The sequence below is a fragment of the Lissotriton helveticus genome, chromosome 4_1 (genome assembly GCF_964261635.1).
Source record: "Lissotriton helveticus chromosome 4_1, aLisHel1.1, whole genome shotgun sequence".
Classification (NCBI taxonomy): domain Eukaryota; kingdom Metazoa; phylum Chordata; class Amphibia; order Caudata; family Salamandridae; genus Lissotriton; species Lissotriton helveticus.
Genome location: NC_136063.1, coordinates 1,465,338,751 through 1,465,364,701, shown reverse-complemented (window position 1 = coordinate 1,465,364,701; position 25,951 = coordinate 1,465,338,751). Strand labels below are relative to the sequence as shown.

General features: G+C 42.5%; 1 protein-coding gene across 1 annotated transcript in view; it reads right to left on the bottom strand.

The window, feature by feature from the left end:
• CDYL (chromodomain Y like) overlaps positions 1–25,951 on the bottom strand; it is a 304,671-nt gene that overhangs the window by 41,173 nt on the left and 237,547 nt on the right. The window contains exon 4 of the mRNA XM_078688047.1: positions 15,377–15,549. Within this exon, the coding sequence (XP_078544173.1) occupies positions 15,377–15,549 (173 nt within the window). The remainder of the gene's footprint in view (positions 1–15,376; positions 15,550–25,951) is intronic.

Genomic DNA, 25,951 nt, shown 5'->3' with positions numbered 1-25,951 from the left:
CACTGCGTCATGCTAATGTGATTTATGCCCCAGGTTTAGGCCTTATGACAATACTGTGGTGCTAATGTTGTTACAGCCATGCTGAAAGTGTTTTTCCCCTAAAGCTACAGCTGCTGGACTCTACATCTGTTCCTTGCACCTACCTTTATTCCACATAATCTTGTGATGGTTCTGGCAGCGGCCCGAGTGGCCCTGCCCTGTAAATAGTCCCCTTCTGTACATGACTACCGGGTGCCAGTTGGCGCCGTGTTTACCCCTGTGATTACTTCTTGATGTGTTGTGCATAATACATATGCGGTTTTTCACCTAAACTGGTGTTGTCTCTTTGTGTAGTGTGCCTTGTGTGTTGTCTGTGTGTGCTGTGCGGATGCTTTGCACATGTCCTCTGGAGTTTGGCCTGCCCACTCTGCACCCTGCTACCCCTTTCTAACAGTATAGTTGCGGCCCATATGGGGGTGTGTGACCAAATGTCTTATTCAAGCATCAATTTCCTCCTGAAGCCTGTGGAGAAACGGTTTGACATTGTCAAAGCCTGAGCCACTCTTGATTATAGGCTCTAAGGCTTTTGGATCCGGGGCAAATTTTGATGTCAAGTGTGTCAGCTCTGTAGGTGATTTTGACACATAAGGTGTCGACTACGCAGTCGGTTTAGATGCCGGCTCCAAGTGATTGGTTGGTGCCAAATCAGATTACTTCGGTAATTTCTTCTGCTCATAGCCGGAGCTGAGCGCTGCGCCTGAAGAGGGTGGTCGGTGCCACCATGGCATGGAGGCAGTGGTGGTACGGCAGCCTGTCTGATGTTGCACAGAGGCTGGATGGCCCTCATAGAGGGTTGCTCGACTCCCAGTCTTTGGCTTGTAGGAACCATACTCACGGCTTGAACAGCTGGAATATCCTTAATCTCCAGGTCGGAGCCACATCTGTCATTGGAGGAGAAAACTCCTTCATCTGTGGCTGACCGCAGTGGTTGTGGCTCTCATTCAGTGTCCTTGGGCTGAAGAGGTCCAGAGAGTCTTCACTGCTCCTACACAACATCTCGAGTCAATGCTCTCAATGGTCGCGGAGAGTCTTCTTTGAGTGGAATGAGCGACATGTCGCAGGCAACCTCGTTATGCTTGGGTGAGAGAGACAGATTACAGGCCCGATGGAGAGAGGTCAGAGGGTATTTTATGTGGCAGTGAGGACAGTGAAGGAAGGGCGTCTGTTTCATCACCATGGAGGCATGGTAGAGAAGATGAAGCTGAGAGATGGCAGAAGGTCCTGCATGGCGAAGTCCACACGTGGGGCTGAGTCCGTCTCGGAGAGTCTCCCGGGCGGAGCTGTGGTCGTCAATCAGAGACGAAAAGGGAAAGATGTGTGATCACTACATAATACCGAAGGAGGGAAGAAACCTGTGTACCTAGAAAAGGAGCACCATGACAGTCTTAAACCGGAGCACATGTCCAAACCCACCGGCAGAAAAAAAACAAGCATATACAATGCAATAGGTCTCGCAATGACATTTTGAACTATTGCCATTGTAAATGGCAATGCCTTTAAAAAACATTAAAAGGCATTGTTATTTACAATACCAAAAGCAACACCTATTAAATTGCATAGCGCGGCGTCCGTGAAGACGGTGCCGCGCTTATTAAAGTAATTTTTTTTTAAAAAGAGTGTGTGTGGGGGGGGGGGCAGAGAGAGAAGAAGAAATGGTGAAACATGTGAGATGGGGAAATAAGGGACGGAGAAGACAGTATGAGGAAGGCATCACTGTGCAGTGAGACGCTATTCTTAACTAAGGCCACACCTCAGCTAACAAATGCTGCAGACCCAATAACAAAGGTACTTGCGCCTAAAATGCTCTACTCAGAAAGAGCATTAAGTGAGTGAGTGTACCTGTGTGTGGGTGAGTATCTGCATGTCTGTGAGTAGTCTGCCTGTACCTGTGTGCTAGTGTCCATACCTTTTAATATAAGACCAAGTAACTGAAAAGGCATAACGTTCAAGTGAAAATGCGGAGTTTACCGCCACTTTTTTTTACACAAAATCACTGCGACAATGCAGATGGCAACCTGACCAGCATTACAAAGTGGAAGCGAGAACTCTGTGCAAGTGGATGCAGTGAGTGGCAGCCCCGCCTGCAGGTAAATGTTTGGGGGGGCACACTAGACCCCGCTTTTCAGGGGCATACTTGGGGATTAAACTGACTCTGTGCCACTTCTTTGTGGTGAACACTAAGTGTGCCTCCTGACAGCTAACAAGCAGGATTTTCTTGGCAGTTGAGTGATAAGGCAGATAAGAGTTAACTGAAGTAACACTAAATGTCTTTACTCCCAACACAGAGTGCATAACTTCAACACTCTGAAACACGTCACTTCATAAACATGGGAAAGAAACTTGTTGGAGCTGTGATGTCCTGCGACAAAGGGAGCGTTACTCTTCCTATAAGACAGGAAGCTTAGTGTTCCTGAATGAAATGCATACATGTGTACCTAAAGTTGTGATGTACCAGTCAATAAAACGAGGTGTATAACGCATGCATAGGTAAAACATACTTTCACCGATGGCTATCTTAACGGGGAAAGCAGATGTTATTGTTATCCACCTGAATGGTATTTATTTTATCGTCCTTAGAAAAATTAAAGGCTAAGTGGGTAAGCTAGGATTGGAACATCTGATCATGGAGTCCAACAGAGAGCTATTAACGTAACTGGTGCTATGTAAAGCGCTCTGATACCTGATTCAGTTCGGGTCTAGTTCGCGCTATATAAAACTCTGCAAAAAAAAAAAAATGCTTTAGATCACAGACCATCTGTTTTGGAGATGTGTTGGTGGGCGGGAGAGGGAGGGAGGTCAGAGGGGGCATGGCCACAGACTACTGAATAGTTTTTTTTTGCATGTCAGACATCTAAATAATACTGCAACACCTAGAGGCAAGGCCACTGGAATTATGCGGCAGGGAAGGACCAAAATATGTGGCAGGGTTGGCTAGATTATGTATCAAGAAAAAAAGTTGTGCAGTGTAATGTGCCACACTTTGTGATAGTATTACTTCATAACTTTCAGTTTTAGACAAGGTAACGGTGTTTAGGCAAATATTTAACCTTACTAATCCCCGTTTAACACCCAAAATACAGCAATAAGCAATTGAAAGATGACCAGTTTTGCGAAAGGCTTTCAACTGCGCGGGAACACGTCTCCAGATTTTTAGTAACGTCTGATCCGTTTGAGCAACTAACATATTTTTCAAATTAAAATCTGTAGCTTATGCACAAACGATGTATGTGGGAAATGCGGAAAATCATTAATTATTTGGAAAACGCCGCGGCAGCGGAATCGCATAATTCTGGTGGCCTTGCATATAGGTGTCAAACATAAACTAGTAATGCAGAGACCGTGTCTGAATGTTGCAAGTGACCGCTAACCTTCAGAGCTCGCTGCGTCACTTGAACTTTGCCAGAGACGTCCAGCGCATTAAGCCTCTGGCAATGACGCATGGGCTTAAATGGTGGGCAGTGGCAGAAATCAAGCAACGTTCTTTAAAACGGGAAGATCTGGCTACAGAGGCGAAATAGAAATAATATAGTTAAAAAGTTGTAGAACCGCCATGAACTTAATATTCAAGTGATCTACATTTTGCGAAACCTGTATAAAATGCAAAACAGAGCCCTCTGTTACCATCGGCGCAGCTATCAATGGTACTGGGGCACCGGGACCAAGGCTGCAGGGGACCAGTGAGCACCAATTATAGCGGTCTTTTTACTATTAAACCAGAAGACATGGGGCCTATTTTCTTTGGTTGTCTCGGGGCCCACTGTAAAACCTGCTTACCTCATGTCTACTACTGAATAGAGCCGTATCCAAACAGACAACTTTAAAATGCAGCTTTCATGTGAACTACACTGGACACTGCGCATACTCTCAACACCTACATAATAATATTACAAATAACAATTCATGCCTTATTAAAAACGCTTCACATAACCTACACAGCACTAGCTCCTCCAACAACTTTATGAGTGCTATCAGCAGAAGCAGCCTACCCAGATGGACGTGACCATCAAAGATTAATCACAGTGAAGGCAATATTTGCAAAACGCCCCTCACCTGCTGACACAGAATGTTCTGCTGCACCTGCCGGGCATAGCCATCTAATCGGACTCCTGAATTGCTCCTACTCCTCATGGCCTCGGCGCTGGACTCCCTCGTTCCTCCCCGGGCTCTTCTTTCTATCAGCACAAACCAGTGACTCCTTGAAGCCCGAGCTGCCAGCGTTCATTCACACGGGGTCCATGGCCTGTCCCTAGCAGCTGATGCCTGGGTCCACAATAAACAAGCGGCTGTGCCACACGTGTGGGTGAGGAGCAAGACCGACAGCACATTTGTCGGGGACAGTGTTTTCCCAAGAGTGTGGGGGAGGTTGGCAAACCTTTGACAAAGCCAATAGTCCTGGCTTTTTGTAGTTATAATGTTACTTGTATTTTACACCTGGATGCAATAACAGGAGCAGTAAAGTACCAGTCGGATGGCGCACTATGCTCAGCACAGATTTTTAGTGCTTTAGGTGTGATTTTAAGCCATGCCCGTTATTACATAGGCCATGCCCCTTTGAGAAACATCCCCCATTTTTACATCTCACTTAAAGCCCAGTAGCAACCCATTCATGAGTCTCCACCATCACTCGTATGCCCATTGGGGCTTGCATCTAACCATATCACATCCCCAAAAATAAAATCCAATGAGTTTAACATATACTTTATCAGACGATTTTTCCTCCTAGAATCATGCAACCTACATTAATACAATATGTGCACAGCAAGTCATGAAAATGTTACAGAGAAGCAAAAAAAATGCAAAGCAGGATTGCAGCTGGAGGAGAGCTCTGAATCTTCAGCAACTGAACGACGCTCCGGGATTGCGCTGTTGCTTCATGCACATTAGTTCTGATGTTAAGCGGCTAATAGTGCACGCAGAGGGATAAAGTGCTCCTCCTTCGTGTAAAAGTAGACTATACCGCAGGATTTTAAATAACACGTGCCTACGTTTGGGGATTAGCCGTAGGAAGCAGGTATTAATCCAATTACTTGATAAAAGAAGTGCGCAGGGCTCTGTGGAGGCGCCATTGGTCGTATGACTGCTCGCCGTGGCTTCGGAGGCCGTGTCAGCTCTTACGAAAAGCGTGGGAGTGCGCTACCATGTCTGCTTGATCAGAAAGTTCCCTCGAGTGACCTGTCACCGTGCACACAATAATACCGAAGTCGCTGTTGCCTGGCTAGCGAGGTGTAAGTTTTAGAACGTATGCTTGCGAGCAGAGAACGCCCAAGGCTTAGTTGTTCTGCCTAGTTGTTTCTTTCCATTTACCTTTGGTCGAGCGCACTCGGCGCTCATGTAATCAGATTAGGCAGGTGAGGAGGACAAGCGCTCGCCATCTGTTTTCACTCAGCTGTGTTTATATTTGCATTGCAGTTTCACTTTAAGTGAAAGCGCAATGCAAAAATAAACTCACGGCTGAGTGAAACCAGATGGCCCCGACAAAGATAAGAAATTGCTTTGCGACAGCCGCAAGGCCGACGAGACAATCCGGATAGCCAGACAAAAAGGCGAAAGGGCGGCAACAAAAATACCTCATTTCCAATAGCAGTCCACTGTTAAGCATAAACGGTGACACCAGCCAATGAAAATGAAGGAAGGGGCTTCAAGTCCTCTTCTCAAATCTACTCTCTTACAATATCTCTCGCCCAGCGTGCAGCGCTTTGCGCTGCAACGCCAGGCGAGACCTAACAATGTAACAATGGAATAGTGCCCATGCACAATACCAGCAAAAGGGGGAGCCCCAATATTTCGTGACTCAAAAGACTTCTTCAGAGAAAAACAACTTGCACACATCTGGGCCCAATACTAGATAGCAGGAGTATACACATAATGTGTATCTACAGCCACACATGCCTTGAACATCTTGTTCCAGCTAGGTCTCCATTCATGGGAGTACAGCAAGTTGAATCTTGCCAGGGTAAAGCTTCTACAATCAACTGTGCCATGCCGAATTAACATGTTGAAAATTAAGCATGCAGACCTCAATTCATGGAATATTTTTAACCATTTCCACATATTGCTGCTATTCTTGGTGGCCAAGTAGCTTGTACTCCTTTTTTATGCTGTTTTTTTGGCTGCCTGGCTTAAAGAATATCTACAGGAGAGGCACAACTGTAGGGGCAAATTCAGTTTTCCTGCTTCTCTAGCCACCTTTTCTTTCTTAGACACTTTGTTAGGATTGATTCATTTCTCCCAGCACAGATCAATCTGATGAAATGAGCATGCTGAATAAGTTACTTACCTTCTGTAACGCCTTATCTGGTAGAGACAGGATCTTGTCATAGATTCCTTATCTTAGAATTCTCCCCAGGTGCCAGACTAGAACCAGGAATGTTTGTACAGTAGTACCTCTGCGCACCGGTAGTGGCTGTCGAGAGATGTCGCCCTTCGGATGTGACGTTGACGAACATGCTGACCTCAGTTTCTTCTGTGATTACCCTTTTATGCTCACAACGCGGAGCCACTTTTTGAAACTTCATAAAGAAACAATGTGTCATAAAAGAAATAACGTTTTTGTTAAACAAATGCAAAGCCCTGAAAAGAGGCATTAGTATGCCAAGAAAGGTATTTTGTAGGTAACAGGACCAACAGTACGCTGTGCGGGGAGGATGGGTGAGTCGTTAAGGAATCTGCGGACAGATCCTGGTCTTGACCAGATAAGGCGTTATCGAAGGTAAGTAACTTATTCATCTGATAAAGACATCTAGCTGCAAATTCTTTATCTTAGAATTAGACACCCAAGCAACACCAAACTTGGAGGTGGGTCAAAACAAGATCCCAAAATAAGACTAGATGGTCATAGCAACTAAGCTGTCCAAAGAATCACAGGCAAAGCAAAGAAGATGCTCTAATAGAAGAATTGTGGGAAATACTCATGAGAAACTTGTGGACAACATAGCCCAGAACAGAGGGATGAGGAAGTGTTGAAGAAAACACTCCATAAAAATAATACAATCTATCATTGTCAAAGGTAATCAACCCATGACTGTACAAGGCTAGGAGGCCAAAAACATCAATCATGCCTCCAAATTAGAGCATTAGGTCTATGCCATGGAACTGAGAACGTGATCTAACTCTAATTCTTCAAGTGGACAAAACGCAGGGGCGAAGAAAATCAACCTGTACCCCTGAATTAAGTCAAGAGCACGTTGTTGTGGAATCTAACCCTTCCCTGAGATCAGAGCTGGAGATGATTCTCAGAGCACACCCACAACAAGAGAGACAAAGAGTGTAAGAGAGACACCTCTACAATGGCAAACCAAAGCATTGCAAAAAATAGCAACCGAGAAAGATGGCAAAGACCACTCTCAGACGGAGAAAACCCTGCAGGGGGGAAACCTGCCTCCGGGACTATGTAACGTAGGAGCCCCTAAAATGGGAGTGGAAAAGTATATAGTTCAAGGTCCATCTAGAGTCTCAAAAAGAAAAGCAGCAACAAAAGCAGACATACACTTCTTATAGACATACTTACAACATATATCTGTATATTCAGCCCACTAGGCAGTGATCTTTTTTGCAATTTGCCTAGCTGTGGATTTGGGGCTCTAGCACACCTGTACATTGTTGACAACCAGGGGAATCCAGTATGGGGTGACTTGTGTGGCTCTCACCAGGTTCTGCTACTCAGAATCCCTTGTAAACCTCAAACTTTGTGGAAAAAACAACAAAAAACACATTTTCCTAAAGTTCTGGAATCTGCGGAAAGCCACAAACTTCCACCCACCCAGCATTCGCCCAAGTCTCCTGATAACAAGCATTGGCATAGCCAATAGGTCTCGTTTTTGAGACCTTATAAGTATTTAGTTATGCAGCACAATATCCTTGGTGCAATAACATCAACCATAGCATGGCTAAACACTTATAAGGCCCCAAAGGGGAGACCTATTGGCTATGCCAATGCTTGTTATGTATGGTAACTGAGCTATTGTGTTTGGGTCGGCAGCGAACAAGTGTTCGCACATGTGTGCTTGGGTGTGTGGGCGTCAATGTGTGGGCATCCTTTGTTTAGGCCTCAATCTTTTTAGAGACCGTATCTCGGTGTGCAGTTGGGTTTGCATGTTGGAAGTAGCCGTAGTCAGGGCGCTGTACACATTTGTTGTTCATGGCAACCATGCATGACTTTGCTACGCAGCTGTGCGAGGCTGTTCATATAAATGTGGTCAGGTATGTCTAGAGAGTTTCAGCTTTTGAACCCTAGGCCACACATGTCTCTGGGCTCGTTAGACAATGATATGTGCTTGTCTGCTTTTCATTATCAGTTCGATTTTAAGCCACAACGTTTTTGGTTGTATTTATTGCCCAATCTCTTTCGCATGGCGTTCTTTCAAATTAAACTGTTGTTTTTTCAGGGCGCAGTGGAGTTGCTTTGCACATTTCCCTCTTACCAAGTGTGTCGGTGTTTCGGAATGGCACCATTTTATAAATACTGAAGGAAATAAGTAGAGGCCTGGTCGGGTATGTGAGCGAAAGGCCCTCGTCGCGACAGGATGAAGGTATTTTGGCAGTTTAAATATCGTAGGTTCAGTCAGTGGCTTTGCACGGGGATAGTTTTCTGACGCTCTTCGGGCCACTATGCTTTTTACAAAATGCCAGCGGCTGCCCGGATGTGTGCACGGGTCTCCCCGAGCGCATGAGGCTAGTCAAGCATTTGCGACCCTCACACATCTTCTGCTTCTACATCAAAGCCTGTTGGCGATTTCCAGGGTCCGATGAGCCAGTTGTTGCGGAGCCAGAAACTGTTCCACCGGTGGTGGAGGAAACTGCACGCCTATTAAACTTTATTTCACCACTGCCCACCGCACGACAGGCACTTCTTCAAAGAGCTCCGCTTACGGCGGGCGACTGAAATGTAAATACGATGATTAAAAAGTGTCATTGTCTCTTAGCAAACCTTTACAGGACAGAGTTAGACCACGTCTATTAAATAAAAAGAAAAAGAGGGTGACAACAAACACATTAAGAAGCAGAGCTCCCTTAACGTGGATGCTGCCACTCGCACAAGTGTCAGAAAAGTGCAGACCGATTCCAAAAGGTAATCTCCTAGCGCAGCGCATGCGCGCAGAGCTAGGCTCGACGAAAAACCGGTACCTCACTTGTGTGGTTGGGGCCGGTGACAGGAAATAGCCTAAAACGTACTGTGGCGATATCAAAATTATTGAGCACAAAAAGACTTGGTTATGAGAGGGAGTCTCTAACAACAAAGAATAGCGGTGGGTCAAAAGAACACAAAATGACTAACTAAGCAACTGGCAACATGTACTACTCGGCAGTATTTAGTGATATAACTTCACTAAAATCAATAAGGTACTTCATTCATATGAGAAGAAAAATACCCATCAGTAGTCGACCTGTACCGCCCTTTTCATCATCTGGGTTCCTTCTTACCACGAAGGAAAGTAGTTTTCACCACTACTTAGAGTATTAGACTAAAAATGGAGCCCAGTGACATATGAACAGTTTTTATAGGCGGTAGGAGACAACTGTTAAGCAGTGCATGAGCAATAAGTGATAAGTGAAAAAGTGAACAGGTGCTCTTTGAGGCTAAAATTAGATAGACAGGAGGAAAAAGTATTTTGATCAAGACCTCTCTGCTTCCAAGTCAATAAAAAAGTAGTGCGATTCTAGTCGTTTTAACTAATGGCTACTATTAAATTCTAAACTGGTCGACATGTTTCTGCAGATTTAAAGGACCCCAGTGGTATCCACTGCTTTCTTCAGGACCGGTAACGCTACTGCTTGAAAACAGAGTGAAAAAAGTGTAGAAATTATAATGAAAATGTATCACCTGGGTATTGTGAAAGAATCATTCTCCCAGCTGGTTGTTCCACATTCCAGACGAATAGGACACACATAGACAGTTGCAAAGAGAGACAAACACATAGTTAGCACAGACATGGTGTTCAATATATCACATTATTTGATACATCAAGTCCACATTAGGAAAACGATAAACCATTCGTTTTGCCTGCGTCCTATCAATAACAATTTAACAGAGATACCTTATTCTGGTATCTACACTCTCACTTACCAAATTGAGCAGGAGAGTAAAGCCCCACCTCACCTGGCTACGGCGCAGGTAGTTGAAGCACCGCTCTAGTGGGGAGAAAGTAGGAAAGATTCACAAAGACATGTCAGCCACAGCTGACTTCGCAATAGACATTCTCGTTAGCTGAGCGTGCACAAAGTTTAACATAGTAAGGCCATTTTCGAGTGGTCTGTTTGGCGTTCGTGTTATTTAAGATAATGGAAGAACTAATATGCTCAATTCACCAATCACCTGACCCGTTTTTTATAGAATTGATGGTTTGATAAAATATCACGATGAACAAATCTCATTTCTCCCCACTAGAGCGGTGCTTCAACTACCTGTGCCGTAGCCAGGTGAGGTGGGGCTTTACTCTCCTGCTCAATTTGGTAAGTGAGAGTGTAGATACCAGAATAAGGTATCTCTGTTAAATTGTTATTGATAGAACGCAGGCAAAACGAATGCTTTATCGTTTCCCTAATGTGGACTTGATGTATCAAATAATGTGATATATTGAACACCAAGTCTGTGCTAACTATGTGTTTGTCTCTCTTTGCAACTGTCTATGTGTGTCCTATTCGCCTGGAATGTGGAACAACCAGCTGGGAGAATGATTCTTTCACAATACCCAGGTGATACATTTTCATTATAATTTCTACACTTTTTTCACTCTGTTTTCAAGCAGTAGCCTTATCGGTCCTGAAGAAAGCAGTGGATACCACTGGGGTCCTTTAAATCTGCAGAAACATGTCGACCAGTTTAGAAATTAATAGTAGCCATTAGTTAAAACTACTAGAATCACACTACTTTTTTATTGACTTAGAAGCAGAGAGGTCTTGATTAAAAGACCTTTTCCTCGTGTCTATCTAACGTTAGCCTCAAAGAGCACCTGTTCACTTTTTCACTTATCACTTATTGCTCATGCACTGCTTAACAGTTGTCTCCTACCGCCTATAAAAACTGTTCATATGTCAGTTGGCTCCTTTTTTAGTCTAATACTCTAAGTATTGGTGAAAACTACTTTCCTTCGTGGTAAGAAGGAACCCAGATGATGAAAAGGGCGGTACAGGTCGACTACTGATGGGTATTTTTCTTCTCATACGAATGAAGTACCTTATTGATTTTAGTGAAGTTATGTCACTAAATACTGCCGAGTAGTACATGTTGCCAGTTGCTTAGTTAATCATTTTGTGTTCTTTTGACCCACCGCTATTCTTTGTTGTTAGAAACTGTATTATTAGGGGGCTATAGCTGTATGTGGTCGGTAAATATTCCCTTGGACCCTCCCATCCCTGTTGTGTTCATTATGAGAGGGAGTCATCTGCCTTTTTGGTCTGGGCTCATGTGCATCTAGGAAATCAGACAAAACCCAGACATTTCTGAAAACTGGACACCCAGGACAGTCCAGAGAGGTATGACTTGCATGGATCTCCCAACATTTTCCTATCCAGAATTCCCTGCTAACCTCAAATTTAGCTATAAAAAATATCAAATCTTCCTAACAAATTTCTGTGTGGGAAAGTTGTAAGATCACCGGGCTGACACGAATTTCCTACCACCCAGCATTACCGCAGGTCTCCCCAATAAAAAATTATACCTTTCTTGTGTTGGAGGGTACCAGTGACGGGGAAGGGCTCAAAACGTTTTGTGGAGACAGCCAGGGTAATCAAGGGAGGTACAGCTTGCGTGGATCCCCCAACGTTTTTCTACCCAGAATCCCCTGCAAACCTCAAATGTAGCTGAACAATGACATTTTCCTCACATTTCAGCCTGGGATCACCGCGCCGGCACAAATGTCATACCACCCAGCGTTCCCCTCAGTCTCCCAAGTAAAATGATACCTTACTTGTGTGGGTGGGCCAAGGGATAGGGAAGGACCAAAAACATAGGGATTGAGGGGATAGCACAGTGAGTTCTAAGCGCTATATATTCTTTAAATGCGTTTTTAGGCTGACTTCGCATTGAACATCCACACAAGTGAGGTATATTTTTTTATCTTGGAGAGCAAGCGGAACGTCGGGTGGTAGGACATTTGCGCTGGCGCAGTGATCCCACACAGAAATGTACGGAAAAGGGGATTTTTTCAGCTAAATTTGAGGTTTGCCTGCGATTCTGGGCAGGAAAAGTTATGGGATCCACGCAAGCCACACCTTCCTTGGCTCCCCCGGGTGTTTAGTTTTCAGAAATATCTGGGTTTGGTAGGTTTCTGTAGATGGGCGCTGGGACCAGGACCAAAAACTCAGGTGTCCCCGTTGCAGAACCAGGTCGTTTTGAGACAGATCATTTCGAAGTCTCCACAATACGTTTCTGGCCCTTCCTGTTTGTGGGTAGTTGCCCCACCCACACAAGCGAGGTACCATTTTTATCAGGAGACCTGGGGGAATGCTGGGTGGTAGGAAACTTGTGTCAGCCCTTCGATCCCACAACTTTCCCACACTGAAAATCTGAGAAAAATCAGATTTTCTTTTCATCTGAATTTGAGGTTTACAGTGGATTCTGGGTAGAAACACATTGCGGGATTCATGCTATTCACATCTCCCTGGACTCCCCCGGGTGTCTAGTTTTCAGAAATGTCTGAGTTTTGTAGGTTTAGCACGATGGCTGCCGAGCTTGGGGTTCAAAAAAGCAGGTGACGCTCTCGCAAAGCAAGGTCTATTTGTAATCGATAATTTTGAAGTCTCCACAGTAAGTTTTCGGCTGTTTACTGTTGTGGGGACCAGGCCTACCCACAAAAGTGAGGTACCATTTTAGTTGGGAGAATTAGGGGAACACAGAATAGTAGAACAAGTGTTCTTACCAATTGTGCGTTTATGCCTTCCAATTGTGTAAAAAAGCAGTCATTTTGAAACATTTCCTCTATTTTACATTCTAGTATGGGTACCCACAATTTTGGAGATGTGCAAATAACCACTGCTTATAAACTCTATATTTTGTTCACATTTACGAAATACATAGGTTTCCTCAATACCTATTTTCACTCTATATTTTACCAAATGAATTGCTATATACTCGGTACACAATGAAAAACCATTGCAAGGGGCAGCTCAGTTATTGGCTCTGTGTACCTCAGGTTCTTGGTGAACCTACAAGTCCTAAATATCCCTCTAACAAAAAGGGTCCAGCAGACCTAATGGTATAATGCTTTAAAAAAATTTGCCATACTTCGAAGAAGTTGCAGGTGAAAACGTTGGCACAAATGGCAGTTTTTTTTTTACTCAATTTCAATATATTGTTTTTTCAACTGTTAGTTTCTATAGGAAAAGCTTAAAGGATCCACACTATAGATCCTTTACTGAAATCAGAATTATGTCTGCTTTTTAGAAATGGATAGCTTTCTGGTATTCATTATTACTTTCACATTCATTTTTACCACTTACTAGAAGGAGGTTGAAAGCACAAAAAATTGAAAAATAGGCTATGTCCCAGTAAAATGCTAAAACTGTATCGAAATTTTTTGTTTTCTGACATTAGTCTGCCTGTTCCTGAGCGCTACTGATTTCAGCACCACAAACCCTTTGTTGATACCATTTGTAGGGGAGAAAAAAAAATCTAACAATTTCTTCTTCAGCACTTTTTCCCCAACTTTAAAAGACCCAGAAAAAACAATGTAGCTATATTTTGGCTATTTTCACGGTTTCGTTCAGGGGAATCCACAAACCCTGGGTATCTTTAGAATCCTCAGTATGTTGGAAGAAAAGGACGCACATTTGTTTTGGATACCTTATTAGACAAAAAGATACAGAAGCCTAAGTGCAAACTACCCCATATAGCCAAAAAAAGGCTTGGGGTGGGAGGGGGAGGGGGGGAATGCCTAGCAGGGAAGGGGTTAAGGCAGAATTATTTTAGAACATGCGGCTCAGCCTTTTCTATTATTATTATTATCTTTCTTCATTTGCTATGCTGGATGGAGCTTATTAATGGTGGCAGATAAATTAAACATTGGGTTAATATTGAATTATTCTAGTGGCTGTTAACCTAAAGATAAGAGAATGATTTTTGTCCAATTATAATTTTCTTTTGGATTTTATGCGGATGATTGTCTGTATAAACAGATGTTATTGTAATGTTTTGCAAAATGAATTGCATTGATTGAATTTCTTCAACGGTTTTATCATTTTATAGCTCTGTGTAAGAATCAATGTACATTTTTTTGACTGAAGTGGTTCTCACTGTTCACCAATATGCAGATACTGCATAAAAAATCCACAGTATAGCTTTAAAAATAGAAATACTAAACAAAACTGAAAACACCCTCAAATGTAAAAAAGTAAAAATCCGTATCTGTAAAGCGCAAACTACTCACCCTTACGGGTCTCAAGGCGCTGGGGGCCGTCGTGGAATTTAAGCGAGCTATTGCCCAGAGTCACATGGTGCTGAGGTGCCGCCAGAGCCGGGGATCGAACCGTGAACCCTGTGCTCGTAAGTCAGCTGCCCTGGCTGCTGCACCACACCTCTCCAATGTACTGTAATGTCTCAGAAGTACACAATTAAACAAGACTTGTTAATTTCCAGAAATATTTTAGAGCCCAATTTACAAAGAGACCGGTCACAAAATTGGTTGCAAATTGTGCACCAACTTTTTGAGTACCATTCCTTATCTTGCACAGCGATCAATGCACTAATAGGTCGCTTGCAAAATCTCCAGTCACAAAACCACCTGCCTAATGAATATTAATTAGTCATATCGCTATTTGTGACCTCCGGTGATTGGCTACAAACATAGGGAGTGGTGGCCGACCAACATGCCTGTGTTTGTTAAAGAATCCGGCGCTTATTTATTAAAATGTTTTCCACTAGAAAACACATAAGTAGAATCAGGAAATAACCCTTGGGAACACTAGTGGCTTCCCCCAATATCACGTCTGAGGTCAGCAGGCACAATTTCCAAAGGGGAAGCTGTCCAAAGGGGACAACTTCCCTTTCTGAAACCATTTTTACCACCTAATCTGAGGAGTCAGAAATTGTCAATGAATTGAGACTACAGCTTCAAATATTTGCTACATACCCTTCCAAATTGCAACTAGGAGGGAACAACCTTTCTTATCTGCAATTTGAAATGGGTTGGTAAACTTATTTTCCTAGTCGGAAATGCTCGTGACCTGGGTTGCAAATCATGTAATTTTGTGAAACGCAGGGTATGCAAACACAAAATGGCTTTGTACATCTGGCATTTAGACACTACAATTTCCATAATGTTTCGCAGTCAGGAAGGAATGCATTTACTTTTCAAAATACTTAAAACGTTCACAAACAGAGGATTACGTACAGTTTACTTACTTAATTGTGTCTGCCATTTTAATACTTTCCCTTTTCCTATCATCCGTCAAACGTCGTATAAAATAAATAAAATCAAGGCCACCGCAGAAGACACTGCCAACTGCACTTAGCAGCACAAGTTTGCTGTCGTCTGCAGCCGCTGTATTCATTGCACTCTGGACCTCCTTCATTACCTAAGAAATGAATTACATTTGTCAGAAACTTGGTATTACGTTACCTCCCACCCCCTTAATATGTAATGCCCCAAAAGTTGAGCGTAGTATACTGAAAATACAGTTTGTACTTTATGATAAAAAGAATGATACACTTCATTTACTGACAGACCTCCACTGAATATTGTGGAAAGGAGAAAATGTCGAAAAACAGCTTCTAAACGAAGAGGGTTTAAAGTTTTTTGGATAGTTTTGGGTTGCTCCCTAATAAATGAAAAGTGCTTCTTCCAGCCATGCAGATATTTCCTTTTTCTAACTGAGAAGCAAGACTGCAACACTGATACACAAATGCAGTACAAACTTGTACTGTCAAGTACAATGAATAAAATCACACAAATTACCCAAAAGTAATAAAACCAGCCTACTAGGCATTGTAAAAATAGATAGAATATGCTTTCATGCGTCAGACATTTCTAGTCTTCCTCTTGTGTTTGATTCATTTAATGTACGTAAATCATCTGAACTCTGATCAAATGAAAGTCCCTCTTATTTAAACTACAAGAATGCACTGGTAACATCATTGTTAAAACAGACCTGATACATAAAACTTTCTAAAACCTCACAAGCTTCATGATTATTTATTCATAAACAATGGCTCATTTAAAAAAAAAATCTATCAATTCCTTGCCTACAAAATTACAATCCACCATAATAAGGCAGGGCCGGTCTGGAAGAAAAATGTCAAGCCTTGGTATTGTAGTATAGGGGGATGCTTCTACGATTAGACCTATGGCTTCGGAACGTGGTTAATCTCAGGCACAGCGGAATGAGAATACTTGCCAGTGACCTAACTTCTGCTAGAAGCCAAATAGACAGTTGATCTTATGTGAAGAGAATATGCAGTTTGGTCTTGAGAGCTATCGGTTTTAGTCCCAAGTTTAATCACTTCTTCCAAGGCAGTTGTGAAGTCCCAACTGCTCCAGTACATTTTGCCTCTGATAATAGTAAACTTGAAAGGGGAACATGACTGATATGGGTCTAGTCTCCAGTACGTTTGTGCTGGTTCTTGGAACTACTGGTACAAAGGGACACTAGCTCAATCGTTGTGACATACACAAACTAATAATGTTTGCAGATAACATTTCCGCAGTAGTATGTGATCCTTTGGAGTCGCCTTTAAAGCTGCCTAAGAAAAAAGAACACAAAGCATATTCAGACTTTAGGCAGTGGAATGGTGGGCCCTCCTGAGACATGTCCAAGAGTCTGAGATGGCCTTGGCTAAATGTAGAGGGCCCTCTTCTTTGAGGAAATTTGATAAAATCTGGGATTTATAATCAATTGAAAAAAATTAAAAAATAAAAATTTCACTTTCATGTAGAAGGATGCCACTGATATGCTTTTCTTTAGATGATGGTTAATTGTTATTAATGTGTTAATTTTTGTGATCTCCATGCCCCAGACCATATTATGCTACACATGGGATGGTATATTCTGCATATGAATTTATTTCTATGAACTGTTTGTACTGAACATTTCTGACCTAAAAAACAAAAAATAAATAAAGCATAGTCAGGCTTTAAATTGGCTCAAACAAGTCACAATTGAGGACTTTCACTCTTCTCCATAAGGAGGCTGAAAACAGTCATTAGATGCTCAAATGGCTTGATTTACAAAATCAAATTCACCAATTATTTTTTAATGTAGATTCTGTCACTATTGTACAGTACCAAAATCAATAAATCAGCAGATTTCACATCCAATTTCTTTTAACAACATACATTAAAACTTTTTGGAAAACATTGTGCAGATTGCAAAGAATTAACAGAATATAACAAATAGATGTCTTGGCATGGGCATAGTTGCATTAGATTAGAAAACTGAAAAGATCTTAAAGGGAAAAGTAAAAAAAAAGCACAGGAGAGAGAAAACATGAGTTACAGTATCTTGGATTAGAAAGTAAACAAATTGGAGAGGTGTAAGATATATCTGACATCAAATGTGATTATAAGATTTTTATTTTGCAAATTTTTCTTGCCAATTTGCATAGCTTTATGATCAATTTATTAACCACGACCTTTGCACTGTTATGATTACCATCACATTTGCATTACTTAGCTAATTTGGACATTGCTATTTAAAAAAAAACAAAAAAAAAAAACAAAAGAGTTGACATATTTGCATGCAGACATTGGATACTAAAAAATAAGAAAAAATGAGAAATGTGAACACTGTTGGACCACGGGATTTACTTGTAAGTGTGACCTTGTATTGCGGAATGTGTTTCTTTGCTCCTGTTAGAAATGGGATTTCTGGTTGGCTAGGGCATGCGCCTAAGCTAGTCAGAAACCACCACTCTAGTCAGGGCAAGGGAGTTGCACGCTGAAGATAACCCCTGCTCAACCCCTTGATAGCTTGGCATGAGCAGTCAGGCTTATCCTAGAGTAAATGTGTAAAGCGTTTGCGCAACACACAAAGCAGCAACACGCTAGGCACACCACAAAGGAAACTCCACACAAGGTTATATAAAAAAATAGCCTTTGTATTTGTAGGAGCCCACTTCTAGGGCTCAAAGGGCAAGGAGGACAAAGCGCTCACCACACGCTTGCTGCAGATCACCCCCTAAAGTCAAGAGGGGCAGAGCTGGGCCCAGGCAGGCCAGTTCACATGGTCCTCCAGCAGAGGGTTCTTCTTGGGGCCTAACAGTCCAAGCAGGCACACTGCTCCAAGTAAGCACACTGTCATGGGGTCACAGCACCAGTACTTATGTCTTTGTTCTCTCTTCCTGGCACAGGCCTAGGCCCGGTCCAAAACCAGTTCTGGGGGCACTTCAACATTTGTTTACAGGGCACAAACACCCTCATTGTCAGATAGGTCCTGGCCCCAGACACACCACTGGAGGCGGAGCCAGCATTGAACAAGGCAGGCACAGACCTGGTCAGGGGCTACTCCTCCCACTACTCCAATGTATATCTGCCTATTCAGCCTAGCGTGAACTCACCAAGCCCCTCTGTAGCTACTCCAGCTCACCAGCCCATCACTCCAGAGCCAGACATGCAATAGACATCAGTCAGGCACAATGACACATAGCACGCAGAAATTCCAACTTCTAAAAGTGGCATTTCTAAAATAGTGATAATAAATCTGCGTACACCATCACACAGCATTTATTACTATTCCAAATATACCAAACTTGACCACGCTGCTCCTCACAGATCAGAAATTACCACTGTAACATGTATCAGGGAATCCCCAATGCATTCTTATGAGAGGGCAGCATCACAGCAGTAAGAAACCAAAATGGCTGTTTGTCACTACCAGAACATGTCGCACAATTAAGGTACATGTCCTACCTTTTACCTACAATGCAACCTGCCCATAGGGCTAGCTAGGGCCTATCTTAGGGGTAACTGACATGCAGTAAAAGGGGGTCACAGATGTGGCACCCACTTAGTGCCACGTCACAGCGGCAGTGAACTGCGTGCGCAGGCCTTGCAATGGCAGAGGCCTGAGACAGGTTTGAAAGGCTACTTTGGTGGGTGGCGCAATCAGCGCTGCAAGCCCACCAGTAGAATTTAATTTACTGGCCCTGGGTATCTCACTTTAAAAGGGACTGACAGGTAAATTAAATAAGTCAAACAGGTGTAGACCAATCTTACCATGTTTACCACAGAGCGTGCACACTTTACACTGGACAGCAGTGCTAAAGTGCACAGAGTCCTAAAACAACCAACAACAGGTAAAAAAAAAAACTTGGAGGAAGGCAAAAAGTTCAGGAATGACCCTGCAAAAAAGGGCCAAGTCCAACAGCTCGTCTATGCATATAATTATTTTGGTGCTTTGACGGAATATGTTGGAGACAAATGTGAAATTCAAAAAAATAGAATGGTCACCATTATTAAATATACCATCATTATCAATTGTCATACATTTTGCACCATTGAATTTTATAATCTGCATGATATTTTGAATAACAAGAACTGCAGGAACACTCTACCTTTTTAATATTTTCGATTTTTGCCACATTGATACATACTGATACATGTTGAAGGGCAAAAGTATTACTTTTGAAATGAAAAGTGCATTTGTAAATTCAGAAAACTGTGACAAACTGAAAAGAAATATTGCTCAGTTGTCTGTAATCACACAGAATTCATGTTGGGAAATTTCCTTGTGAGCACTTTACAGGTGAAAAGTTAAAACATAACAAAAGGAAAAAAACTGTAAACCAAGTTGAAATTTTCAAAGCGTTGAAAAACACCAAAAGACTGTAGCTGCTCTCTAAATTGTTCACAATTGTGGTAATGGTGGTAGTTCCTTTTAAAAGGGACGATCTATACACATACTCTATGTGAGCCGGTCGAAGGCTAGGGCCGAACCGCGTAGGTCTACTCTTATCCTGTGATGGTTAAATAAATAAAAAATACGTTACTTGTTACTGAATCAGAGTTGTGCCACCTATTTTCTTGGGTTCCACTTCTTGAATCTTTAAGACAGGACTCAGCACGTGTGAGATAAATATATACATATACACACACACATTTACACACACATATACACACACACACATGCACACACACACACACACACACATATGCACACACACACACATATATACATATATATATATATATATATATATATATATATATATATATATATATATATATACACACATATTTCTTTTTTTTATATGGAAATTACGATTGAATAATGTGTACATATTCCTTTCCTAATGCCGTCATAACTGTAGCGAAATATCACATGAACTTTGTTTGTACATATTGTTTTCTTTTTTGCACAAGCACTTTACACTTTGTTTTGCACAATTCTAGAAAGCACACTACAAGATGGCTGCTAGGTATTTTTAAATCAAGTATTGCAGAAGACCGTCTTTTAGGTCTATGAATATTCATGACGTATGGTGGTTTTTAAATGGCTATGTGTTTGCACTTACAAACTGACATGACAAAGCCGTGAGGCGAAACGCGTCTGTCAGGGGGTGGGGTCTTTGCACCAATAAAGCATTTATGCTTTGGATTCTTCGTGTGTGCCTTTCCTCTTTTCAAACCGAATTAGGGTCTGATGTTGAAGGAATATATATATATATATATATATATATATATATATACTTATTCTCCTGAGAAGGAAAGCTACATGACTGTCAGCAGTGATTTAGAATGCAGTATTTCGTGATTGTGGAATTATGCCAAAGTCCTAACACGTTTCAGCTCAAAGTGAGCTTTATTCACAGGAAGGCGGGCTCATCCACCCCCTTGTTTTTAAAGGTAACCACATTCGATTTAAACACAGATGAACACTATCCACTATGTCACAAAGATGTTTCTCATCTTAAATTGTAATGCGCGTTTTTTACACTAGTAGCATTTCTCTTTTACAGTTGTGATACAATGTTCCGATTTTGTTTTAGTTACTTTCATTGTGGATCATAATGCAGTAAAGATCAATTCGCACTTTCACACTTCGGGTTATTCCTTGTTTTATTTGGCTGTTACGTTTTTCGTATTCACGTTTATCACCATTTTTCCCAGAATCACTGGAATACACAAGTGATATTGTACAAGTGAGACTGCCAATATATTCTCTTGTGAACCCTTACCCGATGCCACTACCAATTGCGATTTAAGAACACTTCCAATACCTTTGGTGGCAGCGAGTGGGCCATGCTCCCATAGTCAATATCAAAGCTCCAGTTCTCCATTACAGGGAGCCACCAGCCCTGACAGAGCAGCTCCAGTGGGCCGTGCACAGACAGTCGCTATAAATGCAAATATTATCCTAAGAAGGAACACTATTCACCTGTCACTGGTGGAATTCAATGCAGGCTTAAATCTTAGTATTTTGTGATTGGCAGAACGCCACAAAGTCCTAACTAGTTTCGGCTAGGAGTGAACCTTGTTCACAGGAAGCCTTACTTATCCGCCCCTTCACTTTTAAAGGTAACCACATTTGATTTAAACACAGACGGACGACTATCCAGTATGTCCCATAGTCTTTTCTAATCTTAGAATTGGAATGTGTGCTGTGATTTTTAACACTAGTAGCATTTCTCTTCAACAGTTGTGATACAATGTCCATTTTGTTTTAGTTATTTTCCTTGTGGATCAGAATACAGTGAAGATTTACATCAATGCGTGCCAAAATATGCTAGGATTTTGTGACATTCTGACAATCACAAAATACTAAGAATTAAACCTGCATTAAAAATCACCAGTGTCAGGTCTACGCCATTCCTTCTTAGGAGAATGTTTACATTTATAGTGGCTGTCTGTCCACCGACCACCGTGGCTGCCTTGTCCAAGCTGGATCCATGTAACGGAGAACTGTGGCTTTAATGTTGATTATAGGAAGCACATGGCCCACTTGCTGTTACCAAAGGATTTGGGATTGTCCTCAAATCGTAATTGTAAGTGGCAGAAGGCAAGGGTTCACAGGAGGAGATTGCCAATCTCACTTGTGAATTTCGGCGATTCTTGGAAAATGGTGATAAAAGTGAATAAAAAAAAAAAAAATTGAACGGCCAAATGAAAGAAGGAAATACCTGAAGCACGCTGTGTGGGAAATGAAAACTGAAGTACTTCTTCGACAAGGAAAGTAACTAAAACAAAATGAGAACCTTGTAACTGTCGGAAAGAAATGCTACTTGTGTTAAAAGCACAACGCAGAATAGAATTTAAGACTGAGAAAAGACTATGGGACATAGTGGATAGTCTTTCATCTATGTTTAAATTGAATGTGGTTACCTTTAAAAGTGAAGGGTGGATGAGCACGCTATCCTGTGAACAAGGTTCACTCATAGCCAAAACGAGTTAGGACTTTGTGGCGTTCTGCCAATCATTTAATACGAAGAATTAAACCTGCATTGAAACTCACTGGTGACTGGTGTTCCTTCTTAGGAGAATGTTTGGATTTATAGCATCTGTCCATGCACCGGCAGTCAGCCTTGTCAGGGCTGGTGGCTCCCTGTAATGAAGAATGAATATATCTATATCTATATATATCTATATATATATCTATATATATATATATATATATATATATATATATATATATATATATATATCTATATATATATATATCTATATCTATATATATATATATATTCACACAAGGTTGCCCCAAATGAGAGAAGCCAGCCGGCAGTGCTGTAATCTATTTATTCGGCAATGAGCTTGCAAGCAGACAGCATAGCACAGGTTTGAGTTCAGTCAGGATGTGCAAAGCTGAAACCAGATGCGTTTCGGGGAATGTAATCCCCTTCCTCTGTGGTAGCTTGCTGAGAATAGATGAATGTGATCCCGCACTTTTTGTTAGTAAGTCCGCACCCCTGTGTGCGTGGCCGCTCGCCAGGCCACCTGGATCTTGTAGTGCGTGATAAGTAAACACCTCCAGTGAGTTCATCTGTGACAAAATTAAATTTCTCATAGTCCCCAAGTGGGTAGAATCCCAATACTGCGCCAATGTGTCCGTTCCGCTTTGTGGCCAATGCCTTAGATACTGCCCCTGGTGCACGGAAATCACGTAGTGGCGATCTCCCTTGCCCACTCTCCAGTGGTGAGCTCGTCTCGCGGCAGGACACGCCGCTCAAATACAATCACACAAGGTTGCCCCAAATGAGAGAAGCCAGCCGGCAGTGCTGTAATCTATTTATTCGGCATTGAGCTTGCAAGCAGACAGCATAGCACAGGTTCGAGTTCAGTCATGATGTGCAAAGCTGAAACCAGACGCGTTTCGGGGAATGGAATCCCCTTCCTCTGTGGTAGCTTGCTGAGAATAGATGAATGTGATCCCGCACTTTTTGTTAGTAAGTCCGCACCCCTGTGGGCGTGGCCGCTCGCTAGGCCACCTGGATCTTGTAGTGCGTGATAAGTAAACACCTCCAGTGAGTTCATCTGTGACAAAATTAAATTTCTCATAGTCCCCAAGTGGGTAGAATCCCAATACTGCGCCAATGTGTGCGTTCCGCTTTGTAGCCAATGCCTTAGATACTGCCCCTGGTGCACGGCAAGCTACCACAGAGGAAGGGGATTCTATTCCCCATAACGGATCCCCATATTTACATTATAGTGCCTAGGGGAGGTGGTGGTCCCCGGGGCGTGTGGGGGGGGGGGGCTCTAGCCCCCCCACACACAGACATATTTAAAAAAAAAATAAAGAAGCCCAGGGGATGGCGGTCCCCGGGGCTGCGGGGGTCCCCCTGGGCCCCCGCATTTTCATTTCTGCATGCCCCCGGGTCCTGGCCCACCCGGGGGCCTAATTAAACGAAGCGTGGGAGCCCGTGCTTCGGTTTTTTTTCCGGCTGGATTCACGCACCCAACACGAATTCAGCCTATTTTTTTTTTTTAAATGCTTTTTTGGGCCCTAGGCGTCCTAGTGGGATCCCCTCTAAGCAGGCCGAGGGAGTCAGGTTGTTTCTACCCTGCTCCCTTTTCTTGCTTTTTGCGTTTGTTTTTCACTTTTTCTTGTGCCTCGGTTACCGAGGCACAAGATGGCTGCAAACAACCCTGGTTTGGAGTGTTGACAGCCAATTAGAATACAGTTCGTGGTCGGGAGGGTGCGTGGATCCTCCGTGCCTCTAAATATCGAAACTTTTATTGTTGCTTTTCTCAGCTACTACTGAACGGATTAACAGCATTTAAAAAAAGGATGCTTTCTGAAGCCTGCCCTACCTTTTTGCCAAATCTGGTGTAATTCCATTCAGCAGTTCCAGCTGGAGCCGTGTCTAAAGTTTCCTTTGGGAAATTCATTTTTGAACCTTTTTTTTAACCTCATCACTGCGGCGCGAATTCCGCCGCAGTGCTGAACATTCCGATCGCGGGCGTGGTCATGACGGCTCCCGGCCGTCATCAGCACACGCCCACCGTGACTCATGAGCATGGAAGAGGTTACATTTCTCAGGAACTACTGAACGGATTTACACCATTTAACAAAAAGAGTTCATTCTGAAACAAAGGCTACCTTTGTGCAAAAATTGGTGTAATTCTGTTCAACAATTGAACTGTAGCCGTGTGTAAAGTTTCCTAAGGGAATGAACATGGAGAAAACATGTTTTGGGACCCCCCCTTTTTTCTTTACCCCCGCTTGCCGAATCACCCCAAAAATTTCAAGATAAGACCTGACCGGAGCGGGTCATAAGTTATGAAAATTTCGCGAAGATTCGTCAACCAGTGCCAAAGTTATTGGGAAAAGAAAAAACGCTTTTTGAATAGAAACAAGGTCCTAACTATATCTACCTACTGGGGACCGTGGGAGCCGGTGCAATTGGGATTTACTCCATAGACCAGTGGTTCCAAAACTTTTGACTCCTGAGGACCCCCACTGAATCACTACTGGAAGCCGGGGACCCCCAAGCAATTTGTACAATTTAAATGTCTTTTTAAAAACGCCTTTTGAAGCGGAGGCAATTTCAAGAGGGAGACAGCCTGAATTGGGTCTATTGGCATGGACATGTATACATAGGGCAGTGTATTATTTAGTGGTACAAGTCTCCTGCTCTCAGCCATAGCAGCACCTCTACATTCTCATTTCAGAGCCTTGGAGTGGTGACCCTTCCTTACAGCAACAGGTTGAATGATTGTGAATTATTAGCATTTTTACCTATTCACAGTTTAAGAAGGTCTAAAATATTATACAATTATGAAGCATTTTATAATAAAGACATGCCCCAAGGAGCAACGAATATTGTGAAAATTCTAACATGATAGTGCACAGAGCGATGAGTCAAGTCTACAGAGCAAATTCAAGGTCTATATTAGGAGTTCATCATGAAAGTGCAAGAGATGGCAGGAAGGTATCTGCACAGGAGGCATATTGTTTCAGCAAGGTCATGGAACAATGCTATGCCAATTACCATAAACCCCTGTAAGACATAATCTTTAGTCACAGACAGCAGAACAACATTTTACCACCAAGGGGTGAGCAGTGCAGTTGAGGCATATTTCAGAGAGGCCTCGCGTGGCACCTGACATGACCCTCTCCTGTTAGAAGGCCCACTGCCTCGTCCCTTGCCAACAACAAACTGCAAAGGCTACACTGAATAAGAGCTTGATATGTCTGAATATGAAAGTTTGACAGCACACATAATTCACCCAAGGGCTTGTGGATAGTGAGCAATCAGACAGCAGCACGAAAATCCTACTGCCGATGCTGGCTGCATCTATTTTTTAGTAACAAGAAAATATTTTACCTTTAGGTAACTTATTCCACACTCAGCCAACAATTAAACTATCATATGCAAACCAAACCACTCCCTCCCTTAATTCACTGATCCTTCAAAGAGGCGATTAAACCATATAAAACAAGGAATAGCAGGAACCTCCGTTTAAAAAAAATATTTTCATTCATTTATTCATCTTAAAAAGGGTTCTGGGTTTCTGGAGAAAACACAATCCCTGTACAGTACATT